The 12007-nt window shown below is 55.8% G+C and overlaps 1 protein-coding gene across 2 annotated transcripts in view; it reads right to left on the bottom strand.

Moving 5' to 3' along the window:
- The window catches only part of RASD2 (RASD family member 2), a 14046-nt gene extending 3938 nt beyond the window's left edge, over window positions 1–10108 (bottom strand). The window contains exons 1-2 of one of the 2 annotated variants that reach the window (XM_017890134.1): window positions 10086–10108; window positions 3187–3466 (exon numbers count right to left, since the gene is read on the bottom strand). In XM_017890134.1, coding sequence (XP_017745623.1) covers window positions 3187–3457 — 271 coding nt within the window. In that variant the 5' untranslated portion in view covers window positions 3458–3466; window positions 10086–10108. Of the gene's footprint in view, window positions 1–3186; window positions 3467–9125; window positions 9316–10085 lie in introns of those variants that run through there. The other variant, XM_017890133.1, reaches the window with a different exon arrangement.
- Between the last annotated feature and the right edge of the window lie 1899 nt (window positions 10109–12007).

Below are 12007 nucleotides of genomic sequence, written 5' to 3'. Positions count from 1 at the left end.
TTTTTTAGACAGAGTTTCACTCTTGTCGCCCAGCCTAGAGTGCAATGGCGCGATCTCAGCTCACTGCAACCTCCGCCTCCCGGGTTCAAGCGATTCTCCTGCCTCAGCCTCCTGAGTAACTGGGATTACAGGCACCCACCACCACCCCTGGCTAATTTTTTGTATTTTTAGTAGAGACAGGGTTTCACTGTGTTAGCCAGGCTGGTCTCGAACTCCTGACCTCAAGAGATCTACCTACCTCGGCCTCCCAACGTGCTGGAATTACAGGCATGAGCCACTGCATCCAACCACTTTTGCTCAAACTCTTGATAGCCTTGTGGTGTGACAAGATCCCTGTCTCACAGATGAGGAAACTGAGGCCCAGAGGAATCAGCAACTGGCCCAAGTTCTCGAGAAGAGAAGCAAGCAGCTCCAGCTTCTGGCAGAATGGCTGCCACCTTCCTCTGCACCCCAGAGCACATCATTTGCTCCCACTTAATGGCACATGGCACATTCAGAATGGTGTCCAGGCCAAGGGTGTGCTCCAAACAGTGAGCTCAGGCACAGGGGAGGGTTCCATCACCCACTCATCCTAGTCTCCCCAGGGCCTGGCACACAGTGTTCACCAAGGCAGGCTGAATGGATGGGAGGTGATGGAAGAAACTGCAGTGTGGGCTCTTCTGAAAGGCACTTGCAAGGCAGCATCAGCTTGGCAACTCTTCCTTCTTGGGCTGCCAAACCCCATCCCATTAGGCTAATCCGGGGCCCCTGAGGACTCGTGGCCTTGACATATTCAAATGCGAGACTGCGATGCCAAGCATCAGAGATGCCTGTCTGGCAGCTGGAAGAAGAGCTGGTGGTGGAATTAATGGCTTTCAGAATTTCCTGAGCAGCAGGAAAATGAGGTTGAAAAAATGAGGTCCCACCAGGTTGGAAAATGAGGCATGGGTTGGTGTGTGAAAAAAAACAAGCATCAGACAGATGTACTCAGAATGATATGCGCTGTAAAAAAGAGACAGACAAAAATACTCTCCATTGTGGGAATACAAATACGAATGCCAATGTAGTCACGGAGGCCCGGAAGGCTCCATGCCAGACGGCCAGGGTGGCCACCTCCGGGGCAGGGGCAGGAGCCTGGCATTGGGGACATGGGTCAAAGGGGCATTAGCTTTATCTGTAGCGTTTGCAGAAGGGTGTGTTTGTGTATTACTTGTGTCACTGAAAATTCATGCTGAAAATATGCACGTGCTTCCTCTCTACATCTCCCCTCTCCTTCCCTCTGTCATTAGCCTTATTCATAGCAGTGGGTACCCAGTCCCCTCCCTGAGGCTGAGAGGGCTGACACCAATCCAATACCCGTCATGGAGCCTTCTTGCAGTCCTCACAGCCTCCCTGCAGGGTATGAGGTTAAGCCCACTGTGTGGCTGGGGAGGCTCAGACTCAGACGGGATGCATGTACCTCTGTTCACACATTTAAACCAAGAGGCCCAGAGAGGATTCGAACACAGGTCGACCCAGGGCTCTCCTATCTACATGCCCCTTCTCCAAAACTCGGGGTGGAGCGGGGAGCTTGACTGCTGTCTGGGTCAGATGCTCTGAAAAGCCAGCCTGGAAGAGAAAGCACTCAAGGAGGGGCCACCCCGCAGCCTCAGTCTTGGCCTCGAGGCGGCGGCAGGGCTGGGCATGGCATGGGTTTCTCCGTATAGAAGTATCTCAGTTGAAGGGTTATCTTAACGATGCCTAGAGAGTTGCCTGCTCACTCCTTCGCTTATCCCTGCTCAGCAACTTGAGGGGAGTGACTTGGGAAATGATCGTGTGGCTGGGAGTAGACCCGCTCCAAATGCTGACTCAACAGAAGACTCAGGGATTTATTGTGCATTTACTATCTGCTCACCAAGCGCCTTATGTATATTAATTCATTTAATTCTCACAGTGCCTTTAGGATGAGTGTTGATGTGATGCAACTTTACATGAGAATACTGAGACACAAAGAGATAAAATCCCTTGCCTCAAGGTACAAAGCTGGGAAGCAGCAGAACCAGGACTCAGACCCAGGTGCTGGGTCCCGGGCTTGTCCTCTTAGTTACCATGCTAATGCAGTGTAAACGAGGGCACAGCCCCTCAGCTCCACTCACCCTTTCTTCCCCACCCCGCCCCACCCCCCTGCAACCTCCCTGTCCCTCCTCACCCCTCCCAGCAGGGCTGAGAGGTTGCGGTGTGGCTTTGTCTGAAAGCACAAGAGCAGACTGCCTTTTCGAGCTGTGCTGCCATTGGAGTGAGTTACTTAACCTCTCTGGGCTTCAGTTTCCCCACTTGTAAAAAGAGAATGAATAACTATTTGTGAGGGTTAAATAAGTACATGCCGGACGAGGGGGCTCACGCTTGTAATCCCAGTACTTTGGGAGGCCGAGGTGGGCAGATCACGAGGTCAGGAGATCAAGACCATCCTGGCTAACATGGTGAAACCCCATCTCTACTAAAAAGACAAAAAATTAGCTGGGAGTGGTGGCACGTGCCTGTAGTCCCAGCTACTTGGGGGGCTGAGGCAGGAGAATCGCTTGAACCTGGGAGGCGGAGGTTGAAGTGAGCTAAGATCGCGCCACTGTACTCCAGCCTGGGTGACAGAGTGAGACTCCGTCTCAAAAAAATAAAATAAAATACACTACATGCCAAGCTCTAAGAACAGGGTCAGGCCCATAGCTTCTAATAAGTGTCATCTACTGCCATCACTGTCACTATTACTATGACCAAGCGCCCTTCCCTTTGTTGACCACTGCCAGGATCCTACCCTTACCTCTCTAGGAGGTGGCAAAGGCCTGGGGTGTGGGAGACCCGAGCCCCGTGGACTGACTGTGGGCCCCGGAGCTCTGGTGGGTCATCTCCCAGAGGAGGAAAGCAGCAGCCAGGGCATCATGCTGTTCGCTAGAAAGGAATATCCCTGGGGCACACTGGTATCAGCTCCTGATCTGAAAGGCGGCCCCGACAGCCATAAGTAATCGATCCGGAGTCTAACAGAATGGAATCAGGGCCCCCGACTCCATCACTAGTTCTAGTAAGTGGCAAAACCTCTCTGAGCCTCACTGTGCAGGGATGACGCCTGTCTCAGATGATGGCTATGCAAGTACTATGCAAACTGCCAAGTGCCCAGCACACTCCACACCCATGCCCCAGCCCTGCCACCCCAGCCCAAGCACCGGTGGGCCTCACCTGTGAGGATGGAGAGCCTGCGCATGGCGGGGAAGGGGTGGTTGCCGGAGGTATCCAGGATGTCGAGCTGGTACATGTCGCCGCGGATGTTGTACACCTTGCGGTGGAAGTCCTCGATGGTGGGTGTGTACTGGTCCTCGAAGCGCCCATTGAGAAAGCGAGACACAATGGAGCTCTTGCCCACCCGAGAGGCGCCCAGCACCACCATACGGTATGAGTTCTTGGCGGGCACACTGAGCGTGCAGTTCCCGCTGGACAAAGTCTTCATCATGGCTCGGGGCTGTGACAAAGCGAGAGAAGCAGACGTCAGGGGACCCCCGACCTGGCCCTGCCACCTCTTGTTAGAGGTCTTGGCCTCCTCTCTAGGGCCTCTGTCTAGGTCTCAGTTTTCTGTCTATAAAACGGGAACCTCAGACAAGGTTCTAAGGGGCCTTGGAGTTCTACCCTCTCATTCATTCATGCCCTCTCCTTTACTCCTTCCTTCATCCACTCACTCACTTACCATCCGTTCATTCATCCTTTCGTTTATGCAAGCACCGGACTCCTGGGATTTGAATCCTTGCCTTGCCTCTAGCTACTGACCTTGGGCAAGTAGCTTAACCTCTCTAGAAGTCACTTTTCTCATCTACAAAATGAGCCCAAGTCATAGAGTTGTTGCAAAAGGCTCAGCACATGGTGAAATCTCAAAAATGGTATCTATCATGAGAATCTGTTCTTTCCCTGGTTCATCCATCTGGCTTTCCAGGAGCCTGTGAGTCTAGGATAAGACACGGGGAAGGCACTAGCATGCATTTCTTAAGCCTGAGGCAGGAGGGGGTTCTGTGGTCATTCAGCCCTCTTGGGAAGAAGGGAAGGCTATGTCCACACTGCATGCTCCAAGCTGGATGCCTGGGGTTGCTCCTGCAGCCACCCACATTTAGACCTGTGCTCTGCATCTGGCGGGCTCCCTGCGCTCCATGGCCTGCCCTAATATATTTTTGCCTCCCAGGCCCTAGGTGTTTACTTGCCTCCAGGAGACCCAGAGGTCCAGAGTAGAGGATGTGGAATGGGGAATAACTCATGGCTGGCTCAAGTTTCCCGCCCAACTCCAAAGGTTAATGGTTCTGGGGCAAACCCAGAGCTTTCTATGGGAGCCTCTTGACCTCATGAAAGAGGCCAACATGGATCCAAGCTCTTGTATAAGCAAACCCACAGGCTCCACCAGGCTCACCCCAAAGGCTCTTTACAGCCCAGCCCTCCTTCCTTTCCTACCTCAGTGCCCACCAGAATCCTCACCCCAGAACCCCTGACCCCAGTCACCCTAGTTAGTTTGAGCTCTGCTGAGATCAGCCTCCAATCCTTTGCTCATGCCACCCCTCTGCAGAATACCCTCCTCCCCTTAAGTTTCAGGATCTGGCTCAAGTGCCACCTGCTCTCTGAAGGCCTCTCTGATCTCCCCACCCTAGCAGGAATCCCTCCTCTCTCCAGAGAGCTTTCCAGCTCCTGAACTGCAGATGGGCACAGGCCTGCTGAAATGTCAATCCCCTCGGTCCTCCTCAGGCTGCCACAGGTTGTGCAGGTTGGCCACTGCACAAGGCACATGGCTGGGTGGGCAAGTGGGGGCTGCATCCCAGAGGTGGGAGCTGCATCCCAGAGGGAGGTGCATCTTGTGTAGAGGAAGACGCATTGTTTTTAAATTCACACAAAAAACTGTATGTGCCCATACTCAGTCCCCACCCCGGAATGCTCCAAGTTGGTTTCCTTGAGTGCCTCGTCCATTGACCCAAGGTGCTTTCCAACACCATCGCTTCCTGGCTATCATGATGCTAAGGTCTGAGATGGCCACTCGAGGTGGAGAGGTTGCCTGCACGTGAGTCCCTGGCACACATCTGGATCTGCTCACCCTGCCCAACTACCAGCCTCTGTGCAGGAAACCGGCTCTCAAAAATACCTTTGTTAAAAGTCCTGATTGGTGGTATTTGCCAATTTCCATGGCGTAAATGCTCCCACCATGGTCAATTCTAAGCTACCAATGTGACTTCGATGAATGAATCACAAAGGGACACACACAAAAAGCCAGCTCAGCACACGGTGGACCCCAGGCCTGGAGCCACAAGGACGGCAACTGCTGCCACTTGAGCCCATGCAGTGTGCCAAGCCCCGCACTAAGTATAGAAATAATCATAGCTGGCATTTATTTTGCAGCTAAAATATGCCAGAGTGTTCTAAGTGCTGCACACATGTTAACCTATTTCTCCCTTCAGTAACCCCAGAAAACAGGTGGTATTATTCTCCAATTTACAGATGAGGAAACTGAGGCACAGAGAGGTTAAATTACTTGCTTACAGTTGCACAGCCAGTAACCAGGAGAGGAGAGGTTTGATCCCAGGTGGTCTGCTCCGAGCTCAGAAGGCTCTGTGACTAGCCTACCTGGTTAATAAGGGAGCCTGGGCAGTAGTTCAAGCCTAAGACCCCCACGTCCCCCACCCAGCTCCCGTCTAAAGCTGTTTTTGAATTTATCGCACAAAACTGCCATGCCATGTACACAGCAGGGGCTCAATAAACGATCTGTTCATTCATCAAATGGTAAATGGCTCTGTCTTTGGGTTTGCCTGAAGCCCCGCTCTGGGACCTTCTTTCCTCTGCCTCAACCACCTGACTGGCCCAGGGGCCGTGCTAAGGAGTGCCCTCCCCTAGGGCAGCCCTGATGAGGTGCCCAGGGCATACATGTGGGAGGCAGGAAGTGAGAGAGAGGAGGGTGGAGAGAGGGCTGCCAGACCACAGCAGGGAGCCCTTCTCAGTTTCTGCCAGGCTGTCTCAGCCAGCCTGGGCCTTCAGCAGAGATGGGGGGAAAGAAGCCCTACCCCATGACAGCCCCCTCCCCAAGTCCCTCTGCAGACAGCTTGACTCTGCTGGTGGTCACTTCTGTCTAGACAGGATGGGAAAGGGGCCAGAAGCTCCCAGGGATAGTATTTGTCTCCATCACTGCCTGCCCAGCCTCCAGCCCAGAGCTTGGTACAGACGAGCTGATAGCAATGACTTAATGAGCTTCAGGGAGTCAGAGAGAGGAGGCAGGAGTCAAAGAGGCAGAGAATCAGAGAGAGGAGGCAGGGAGTCAAAGAGAGGAGGCAGGGAGTCAAAGAGGCAGGGAATCAGAGAGAGGAGGCAGGGAGTCAGAGAGAGGAGGCAGGGAATCAGAGAGAAGAGGCAGGGACTCAAAGAGAGGAGGCAAGGAGTCAAAGAGGCAGGAAATCAGAGAGAGGAGGCAGGGAGCCACAGAGAAGAGGCAGAGGGTCAAAGAGGCAGGGAATCAGAGAGAGGAGACAGGGAGTCAAAGAGGAAGGGAATCAGAGAGAGGAGACAGGGAGTCAAAGAGAGGAGGCAAGGAGTCAAATAGGCAGGGAATCAGAAAGAGGAGGCAGGGAATCAGAGAGAAGAGGCAGGGAAACAGAGAGAGGAGGCAGGGAGACAGAGAGGGGAGGCAGGGAGTCAGAGAGGGGAAGCAGGGAGACAGAGAGGGGAGGCAGGTAGTCAGACAGAGGAGGCAGAGAGTCAGAAAGAGGAGGCAGTGAGACAGAGAGGGGAAGCAGGGAGTCAGAAAGAGGAGGGAGGGAGACAGAGAGAGGAGGCAGGGAGTCAGAAGGAGGAGGCAGGGTGTCAGAGAGGAGGCAAAGAGTCAGAGAGAGGAGGCAAGGTGACAGATAGAGGAAGCAAGGAGTCAGAAATAAGGGACAGGGAATCAGGGAGGGCAAAAAAGGAGAAAAAAATCCTCTGTGGTTTTTATCTCTGAGAGAAGACTGATTCTTTACATGGCCTGAGCCATGTGGGGCTGTGTGAGACATCTGGACACCTGGATGCCAGGTGACAATGCCTCTGTGGGCTCTGCCTCCTGCCTCCACATCTTTCTTCCCTCTCCTCCCCCAGAGATGGCACCATGGGCACCCTTGTGGGCATGTCTCTCCTCTGCAGCCTGTTCTCCCTTCTCCATCCTCAGCCAGGCTGACCTCACACAGCGAGGAGCAGACAGGGATGAGTTCGAAGGGCCCTTTGGGAATTTGGAGTCCAATATCAATGACTGAATGGATTTCAGGAAGTCAGAGAGAGGAGGCAGGGAATCAGAGAGGGGAAGTAGGAAATCAGAGAGATGAGGCGCCGAGAGGCAGGAAATTCAACAGAGACCCCCTAACAACACAAGTATCCGAATGCACATACTGTGACTACTGACCCCACCACAGGGCCATTCTGAGGACAGGTGGAAGCCAGAACGTTCCCAGAGCAGAAATGAGGGGGTGCGATCCTGGGGGCACAGTAACCACAGCCAGGAAGGCATCTATCAGCCCACTTAACTGATGGGGACATTGACGCTCAGAGAGATTAAGTCACTTGCCCCAGTCGACACAGCAGATGACTAGCTGGGCTGGGATCAGAACCAGGTTGTTTGGCTCCAAAGTCTGGGCTCTTAACTCTATGAAAACCCACTCCCGGCCAAAATTGGTCTTTTCCAAAACACTGTCTGTCTCAGTGAAGCCTCAGCTGGCGTGAGGCTGGGGGATGACCCCTGAGACATATTATATTCTCACTCCCTCTCTCCCTGCAGGCAGCGGAGCGGAAAGGGGACAGGCACCTCCCAGGATTCTCCCCCAACCCTGCCAGCCACCTCCGAGCAAGTGCACCTGTGGATTCAACACTTCTTCTCCCTTAAGCCTCTCCCCAGGGCCTGCCTGGAAGATGAAAGGGTCACACAGGCACAGGCAGCAGGACAAGAGTCTGGACGTGTTCTCCTGGTGTATGCCCCAGAGCCTGTTTCACTGCACTGCCCCTCCTCCACCCCCCCATGCCTCCTCCATCAGCGCACACTCAGCCTCTCTGGACACGCACATTGCCGTCACTGGCCTCCAGCTGCCACTCTGAGAGTCCAGGGGCTTGGCAAAGCCAACCCCACCACCCTTGGCAGCTCAGGTGGTAGAAGGTAGGCAGGCATCCGCTTCCAGCAGGCCAGCTCTGACTCTCACCAGCCCCGCAGCCCTGGGCAAATGACTTGGCTCCCTGGGGCTCAGGTTATTCCTCTGTTAATGGTAAGAAATGAACCCCCTGTGTGGCCCTGGGCTTCCAATAAGTCTGGAGGCTGACCCAGCTCCTGGGCCGCAGCAAACTGAACACATGCTGGGTTCTTTTCTTTGTGGCACTTTATCTTGGCAGCCGTGGGGCTGCCCAGTGAGGCTGGACTGGAATGCAGGCGCAGGTCTTGCAGGGAACCCATCTTGTCTCTGACACCATGGGAGGCCTGAGTCACCAGCTCCTGACCTGGCTGCTCCCTCCCAGCCTGGCTTCCCACCTTCCATGAGGTCTTGGACAACATCCCCTGTCATCCTCCCAGTGCTGGGGACAAGAGGAGGGGAGGGTACAGAGAGGCCTCCAGAGCTGCCTTCTGGGCCCTCCAAGCCAGCTAAGTTACAGGAAACCCCTCCTGGAAAGGGGATCGTCCAGGAAACTCACACAGCACCAACCCAGAAAAAGCTCAAGAACTCTGGATAAGGAAGGCACTTCTTAATCTTCCTTAGCCAGCTCCAGAAGGGGGACAGGAGTGTTTGGGGAAGTTGGCTCGTCTTCCTTAAGCCCCAGTTTCCTCCTATTTAAATGGGCTATTACTCTAGCTCTTTAAATGGAAAGCCTCTGGCACCAAAACTAGAACATAGTAGAAGCTCAATAAATCTTTCTTTCTTGGGATAAGTAAAGGGTATAGCACCCAGTTTGACACATACAGTAGGTGCTCAACGAATTTAATTTTCTCCAGGTATGTAAAGTTGCCAGACGATCCCTGCACATAGTAGGTGCTCAATCAATTTCACTTTCTCTGGTCATCTAAGGAATCACTGAGCTTTCCTCCTCCAAGCCTCTACCCTTTCTTCCCGGCTGCTCCACTTCCCCCAGATCCCCAGCTCTACTGGGGTGTCTCCTACCTGGGAATGGCGGGCCGGGCCTCTGGCACGGCTGGGAGAGCTGCCTGGAAGCGCCGAGAGCTGCGGGGAGCCGCCTGCTGCTCCAGCCGCCGAGCCTCCCAGACTCTGTGGTGACTGCCGGGTCACTGCGCGGGGATCCTCCCCTGCGCGGCTCGGGACGCCGGGCTGGGCGCGGCCGGGCAAGGAGGCGCAAGGGGCAGGTTCCCCATGGGTGGGCTCCGAGGGCTCTGTGGGGCCCGGGCAGGGGGCGGGCTCCGGCTCGCCGCCGCCGGCCCTGCCCTGCCCCGAGCCGGGAGCCTCCTGCTGAGCCAGGTGCCCGGAGGCTTGGGGACGTCCGATCAGGGGGTCCCCGCCTGGGGCTCTGGGGTTGGGGGCGGAGAGGTAGGGGCGACTCCGGTGATGAAGGAGCAGCCTGTAGAGACTCGGGGAGGGGGATCCTTTGGAGGTGACTGTGGGTGCGTGTCCCGGGTGGGCGAAACCTCCTGGTCGCCTATGCCACCTTCTCCGCCTGCCCCAAAGGAGGTCGCTCGGATTGGGGATATCGGGCTGCGGGGCTCAGCCGCGGCCTCCTCCCCTGCCCGCGGCTGTGCAGCTCTCCCCGCGCCGGAGGGAGGGCTTCTTTCTCCCCGCGCGGCGACGCCAGCAGCTGGAGGAGGAGCAGGGCGCTCCGCTCTGCTCTGCGCGCGTGTGGGAGGGGGCCTTGAACGCCGCCCCAAGGTTTCGCAGCTCCAAGTTAGCACCAACCCGGCTCCTCCTCCTCCTTCACCTCCTCCTGTCAGCAGATGAGGAGAACTTTGTGTGTGGCCCTGGGTTCTCCCTCCTTCCCCCTCTCGCAAGCAGATGCCCCACTGTCACCCGCAGGGCGAAGAGGTCGCTGATCCCCCCGAAAGGTGGCAGAACCTCAGGCCCCTGATGGCGGTACCAGCGGCGCCCTCCCGCGCCCCTGCAAGCGTCGCCCACCTGCTCCTTCGCCCCAGCGAGCAGCGCCTTGGCTCTCCAAGCGGTCGCCCGCCCCACCGCGCCCCCGCCCGCCCCGGCGCGGCAATGGGATGGGCGGCGCCGCGGCCGGGCCCGCCCCACCGCCCTTCGGCAAGCCTCAGGGCGGCGCCGCAGTCTGCGGTGTCCGCGTGTCCCGGCGCGTGGGGCCGGGGCCGCTGGCCGCGCGCACCTTGCCCAGAAGGCAGCACGGGCCTCGGAGGCTGACGTCTGCGCACGCGCTCACACGCACGCCCTTCCCGGCCGCAGGTGACCCGCATGGGGTCCGGCCGCCTGCCCACTCGGCCGGGGTCCCCAGCGGCTTGCACCCGGCCAGGCCGAGGGCGCCACGGCTCCAGCGCCCTCCTCCTTCGCAGAAGTCCCCGGGTGCCCTCCCAGGTGTCCAACCTGTCTGTCCCAGCCGCCGCCTCCCTCCCGAGGTCACGGTGCCCACGGGACCCTGCAGACTGGCACATGGGCCATGCACGTGTCGCCTAGGGGGGCGGGGAGTCACCTTGGCTTAGTGGCCAGAGGTCTTCGAGGCATGCGAGTCGCAGCGGCCCCCAGGGACACACCAGGTGCCTTGAGCATTGCCTCTCCTGCCTGCATTCTCCCTTCCCACCTTTAAATGAGGGGCTTGACCTAGGCCAGACATCGGACCTTCTCACTGGGCCATATCTCCACACCACTTATTACTTAATATATTTTTTAAAATACCGGATCCACTTTCCCCACCCCTTAAACACATTTTTTTTTAGAGAATCATTATATCGCTGCCTTAAATGGCAAACCAGTATCACTTGCCATAAATAGAAAGTAAGAGTTAAAATAAGCACAGTGAAAATAAAGCAAGGTTATTAAATTCTAGCTGGAAACTGTGGTCTGCCAAGACTTGAGATGTGCCCTCAGTGAAAAAGGGAGATTGGCAAGATTTGGAGAGGTGTTAAATACCCATTAGCACCTAACAGAGACTTTCTCCTTCACGTATCAGGAGGCTTAAAAGAGAATGTTCTCATTGTGTGATACAGCAAAGGAATGCGATGCTGTGTCTGTATCCCTCAGTTCCAGACCCCTGGACCTCAGGGATGTCTGCCAGCCTCACCCCCAACCCAGACCTGGCCTCCCTATCTCATGAAAGGCAGCAGGGGTCTGGGAGGGCACCTGAGGGGCCAGCTCCATTGACTGAAAGATTGGCATTCAAGTTCTGTCTCAGTAACTACCTAGATGTCTGACCTTGGGCCAGTCATGAAAAGTCTCTGGGTCCTGGTTGTGCCATCTCCAAAATGGGTATAATATTGATGGGTCCACAGAATGACAGAAGTACTAAAATGGCCTGGGACTTTGAATATGGAAAGTGACTTGCTTTGCTTGTCTCTGTGACATCTTGAGATTCTCCAGGAAAGTTAACCAGAGAGCATGGGGCAGGTGGAGGTGAAGGGTGCAGTACCTGTACTACCTGATTGTGTTTAATGCCCCAATTTAGGCCACAGAGGGGCTAAGGGGATGTGCCCAAAGTCACCTGGTGGCAAATGGCAGGATTGCAGCCCGGTACATTTTCTACATCCAGACTTTGCCTCTGGGAACTGGCTTCAGCCCAGGAGGATTTGTGCTGGGCATGACACACAGAGACTGTGAGCCTTGAGCTGGCAGTGAACTTGGCAGTGGGAGGTGAACAGGGTGGCACGCTTCATCTGGAAGGCTGGGGTCAGGAGGACTCAGGTCGCTGGGCCAGCTCTGCCACCCCCATCACGGAAATGTGGCAGGCGGCCCAGGAACCCATTGCTCCCAGATTCTGCAGAGTTGTAAAACAGAATGGGTCATACCCCACTGATCATATCACTGTCGTGAGGGGAGCTGCATATGGAGTGAGAAGCCTGGGAGGTCCACTTGCCCCAGCCTCTGTGTTC

Source organism: Rhinopithecus bieti, unplaced genomic scaffold (assembly GCF_001698545.2).
Source record: "Rhinopithecus bieti isolate Rb0 unplaced genomic scaffold, ASM169854v2 scaffold_19737, whole genome shotgun sequence".
NCBI lineage: Eukaryota > Metazoa > Chordata > Mammalia > Primates > Cercopithecidae > Rhinopithecus > Rhinopithecus bieti.
Note: the sequence above shows the minus strand (reverse complement) of the source record. Positions and strands in the feature narration are given on the sequence as shown.